At 36.2% G+C, this 4,943-nt stretch overlaps 1 protein-coding gene across 1 annotated transcript; it reads left to right on the top strand.

Moving 5' to 3' along the window:
- Positions 1 to 3,952: 3,952 nt before the first annotated feature.
- Positions 3,953 to 4,574, top strand: LOC131611633 (EC protein homolog). Its single transcript, XM_058883561.1, has 2 exons — positions 3,953 to 4,108; positions 4,190 to 4,574. Exons 1-2 carry the CDS (start codon positions 4,029 to 4,031, stop codon positions 4,344 to 4,346), a joined length of 237 nt encoding a protein of 78 aa, XP_058739544.1. The 5' UTR covers positions 3,953 to 4,028; the 3' UTR covers positions 4,347 to 4,574.
- Positions 4,575 to 4,943: the final 369 nt, after the last annotated feature.

The raw sequence follows: 4,943 nt of genomic DNA, 5'->3' as shown, positions 1-4,943 counted from the left end.
CACATATTGGACAGAAAGAAACACTTATAATATCTCATGGCTAGGTCGAGGATACGACCTGCTCTGATACCAACTGTAACACCCATATATAATTACATGCATCAAATCATATAAATATACATGAATCCAAGTATTTGGTACTGAAATACCAATAAGTTCCTAGTCAACACAATATACATATTAATGCCCTAATACAAAATTTCTACACAATGGCATAATACATATAAGATGTTCAAAATAAAATACTAAGAACTAGATCAACAATGATCACAAAATGTAATCCACAACGGAAGCTTCGCCATACCAAAAGAACATAAGGAATAAGGGATCAATTGCTTTCTCCTTACCCTTCGCGGAACCTGTAGTACCTGAAATCAATATATAATGGGGTGAGATATAAAATCTCAGTGAGTTCCCTATCCTATGGATCCTCTCGGCTTTACAAGGTTCTAGCCTATCACTCTCAAATCAAGACAAGGAACTAGACCTTGAGTTCTCACACTAACATTATATGGAATCATACTTAGAGTTCAACAACTCAACACAAGATTATTAATCGGAAACCAATACCAAGGCATCCCCATATTCCCGTCCCCTTCTACGTCTAGGAGGTGGCACGAGTCATGAATCCTTTGGAAAAATCTTGACATACGAAATGGATTCGGACTCATGAGCCTTTCCCCATGAATCGTCACTTCACATGGCCCGTACACCATCACAAGTCTCTACCCGTAGGTTCCATTCGTACACAAAAGCGGGAATCAAACCTGCCAAGATTATGTGCCCTTCCGCACGGTGAATGCCTGTTAGCATTCAAAGGAAAAATAAAGAATAAAGAAAATACTACGGTTCCGATTAATACATCAACAATGGTGATCGCTTCCGCAAACCACTAGGCCTGTTAGCCTTTCATACTTTGGTGACCGCTCACGCAAATCACTAGGCCTGTTAGCCTTTCCTCATAAGATTCCAAACACGTATGTTCCATATAATGTCTCATCCTAGGTTTTCTTTGTTAAGCTACATAACCTAACAATTCCTAGTTTTTCTCACTTATCCTTTATTCACATAACAATGAAGTTATTCAACCCTCTTGATATAAACATATATAACAAGGTATACTAATCCACCTGCAATAGAACTCAGTAACAATTATAGAGTACACAAGCATCATACTAAAAGCATAACGTTCTCAAGAATTCGAACGAAAACCAACCCAAGTGCTCAAGCAATTTCCCGATTCTCGATTAAATAATTCTCCCTTTATTCCCAAAACCTATACTACTAGAAAGTACACGCTTCTAGCTTCCTATCACTTCGAACGGTGATTAAAACAGAGTTATGGTTCAAAAGTTATGCTTGAAACAATTTCCATTAAGTTAAGAAAAATTGGTTAAGGAAGCTTCAGTTCGCGCCGCGCAACAACTAGGTCGCGCCGCGAACCCTATGGCAGAAGCAAACCACTATAATTTCTAACACTGTTCGCGCCGCGACACCCAGTACGCGCCGCGTGCTGAAGGCAGAAGCAGAACCCCTAAAACCTGCATAGTTCGCGCCGCGTCGCCCCGTTCGCGCCGCGAAGCGCGCGGAAATCAGAAATTCCAGATCTGTTTTCTTGCTTTTCCATGGTTTAATCCAACCATCTCCATACTTAAACCTGTTCCAGAATCATACTAAAGCATAGAAACAACTTATACATGGTACTCTTGGAATATACAACACTAAATCATGAACATTCATGGTTTGATTCAAAACCTAGGTTTTTCTATAGAAAACCCCAATGCAAAGTTTATGATTTTCATCCATAAATCAAAACTATAAGTTTCTAACTAGAACCCACCTCGATTACGAGTCGTTGATGTCGAAGATGAGTCGATTCGGCGGAGAAATGATGAAGATCCATGCTTTCCTCTTCACAAGCTCTTCTTCCTCTTCTCTTCCTCTTGCTCTTCCTTCTCTCTACTTCTTCTCTCTAACTCTTGTGTTGTTGCAATTGTGAGGAAAGAAATAGAAAGGAAAGAATATAAGCAACTTAACCTTAAGTTAGCACTTATAACTTAAGTGTCCAAAAGTATCTCTAATGTACCAATTAATGAAACCTCAGTGTCAGCTAATAACATTAGAGCATTTATTAAATACGGGGTATTACACTCATGCTGTGTAGGATGAGTTGGTTGAGGCAACTCGTGAAGGCGCATTTGTTCCAGAAGCACAACATGACATATTAGTAGAAGCAATCAAACAAATGAGCATGGTGGGCGTGTTTGTGGTGCGGGAGAAGGTGTCGGCTTGAGGTTATTCTTTGGGTCTAAAAAAAAAGGTACTGAAAGCTCGAAATTGAATGCACAAAAATAAAAGATTGAAAATTTTGAGAAGCAATTAGAAGAACAAAGGAGGGTGTTAGACGAGGAGAGGGAAAAAGGAAGAAAGAATGTTAAATGAGGGAGAATTTTTTTTTTTACTTCGCACCATTTCTCTGTTCGTACGTATTTTTTTAATTGATGTTTATGTATTCTATATTTAGTTTTGTTTTAGCAAATACTAATAATATATATGCTCATTTTTTTCAATGGTCATTGCCAATTAATCATAATATCATTTAAGACGAATACGATAACTGTACCGTGTTCCCAACATGATCCATGCGACAAGTGTATATTACATGGTTAACAAAAATTCGAGTTGTTGTAAATTTTTTGATATGTTTATAATATTTTCAGAATAAAAAATGGGAAGAATTTGAGAAGCAGATAATTGCATATTTAAAACAGAGGAGGTTTTGGCAACGGTTATAAAACATAACCGTGATTGTATATTAAACAGTGACCAAAATAATATAAATTATAAAATGTTAATGGTGAGAATTGAATCTGGGACCTTTAGTTATATCACAACAGTTGGGTTAAAGAACTGTTGTAATATGGTGTGCGCTTTCAAGAATACAACAATGGTCCTAGGACCGTGATTGTAAGTACCACATATACAACCACATGCTACATAACAACGCATGGTCCCACATGATTATATATCTTTCCCAACCACTGTTAAATGTATTTTCTGTAGTAGCGGTTACACCGACTCAAGTTGGTGTAGTGATGCTGAGGATCGAAAATTCATAGCTAGTTATGTGTTTATCCTAGGAGGAGCCCCATTTGCTTGGAGATTACAACAGAAGATCATGGAGCAATTACCATGAAGATCGACAACAAAGTCAGCTATCAATCTGGCGAAGAATCCGATAGCACATGGTAGAAGCAAGCATGTCGAAATGAGGTTTCAATATCTTTGAGAGCAGGTAGCTAAAGGAAAGATGAATCTGGAACACTGCAGAGCTGAGAATCAGATTGTAAATATGATGGCGAAGGGTGTGCAGGTCGAAGTGTTCAGAAGACTAAGAGTTATGATGAATGTAGATAGTTTAGACACAATGAATTATGTGGTGTTTTGAGATTGTAATTCCGTGTGCCGAAGTAGGTTGCTCCACAATATATCTTGAAATAAGCCTTCTAAATCCTCTCAAAAATTATATATTAAGAAATTCGGCTAATTCAACCTGAGGTGCTTAAGCACTAATAACATAAAAAGAGTCTTATCTCATTTCAAAAAGTTATGATTTAATCTCCTACTCTTTTCATATACAATATCCTTCTTCTCATTTCCTGTCCATAGTAATCCTATCCTATTTTTCGACATAACTTTTGTGATAATACCATAACTTGAATTCCAAGTTATGACATTTATTTAACAATTTTAATATGTGTATAGAATCTTTAAACAAATTTCGTTTTAAAACTGATGAGTAATCTTCTGCAAACTTCAAGTAGAACTATCCTTATCCAAACTTTCTACGTGGTTATCAGCTGAGGAATTGAATTTGAAACTATTGCCACTCTCTACAATAAGATGACATATGGCATATAAATTCTTAATTATATATGCACTAGTTTTCAAGTCCATCAAGACCTATATAAGGCGTGAAGAAACATTGAAAACTCTCAAACCAACATTACACAAAAAATAAGATAATAATGGCAGACAGAGGAAGGGCTGTAGTGTGTGATAACAGGTGTGGCTGCACTGTACCTTGTGCTGGTGGTTCAACTTGCAGGTTCTTTCCAACTTCTTCTTCTTCTTGAACTCATATTAATTAACCGTTCTAGTCTTTTTAAATAAATATTAATTAATACAGGTGCTCAAGTAGTGAGGGTGGTGCAAGAACTGACCACACAACATGTTCATGTGGAGAGCACTGTCAGTGTAATCCATGTGGCTGTTCCAAGACTGTTGCTGCTGGAAGTGGTTGCAGATGTGATGCAAGCTGTACTTGTGCCTCTTGCCGCACTTGAAGATATGCATGAGTGTATGGTTAATAAATTACCCTATATATTAGCATCATCTATAAATAAAATGGCTGGTAGTTTCTTTCTATAATTAGCTACATGTTATGTTTGTTGGTCATATAAATGTATCTAGAGGACTCTTAAGTAAGTAGCCATGACATTACTACATGTTTTGCCTATGGTTTGTTGTTGTACTTGAATAAAATTGAATAAGAGTATGTGGGTTTAGTTTTTTGTTTGTTTGTAATTTCAGTGTTTATATTGATTGAGTGACACTTTAAGTGGAGATTGATACAAGAGGTGTGCTAGGTTTACACCTTTTTCTTACACCTATAGCACTACACCGTATCAAAGAGCAAGGAAAAATGTTCTTTTGCACATAAATCAAAAAATTAAATTATTAAAAAAATAAAATTGGTAAGTATTATGTATAATTATACGGTGTAGTGTTAAAATGTGGTGTATGGATATCTTTTCCCTTGATACAATTAAGATACAGTTTCAAAAAGAATCTATCATTATTATTTTTTTCTTAAGAAGGAAAGAGAGCGAGTAAAAAGATGGTGTATGAATATCTTTTCCCTTGATACAATTAAGATACAG

Source organism: Vicia villosa, linkage group LG6 (assembly GCF_029867415.1).
Source record: "Vicia villosa cultivar HV-30 ecotype Madison, WI linkage group LG6, Vvil1.0, whole genome shotgun sequence".
In the NCBI taxonomy this organism is placed as follows: domain Eukaryota; kingdom Viridiplantae; phylum Streptophyta; class Magnoliopsida; order Fabales; family Fabaceae; genus Vicia; species Vicia villosa.
This window is presented reverse-complemented; position numbering and strand designations above follow the sequence as displayed.

Excerpts from the sequence above, each read along its gene's own strand:
- LOC131611633 (XM_058883561.1), top strand. The coding sequence starts at position 4,029 with ATGGCAGACAGAGGAAGGGCTGTAGTGTGTGATAACAGGTGTGGCTGC. Across the intron at positions 4,109-4,189 it reads GCTGGTGGTTCAACTTGCAG|GTGCTCAAGTAGTGAGGGTG; the intron begins GTTCTTTCCAAC and ends TAATTAATACAG.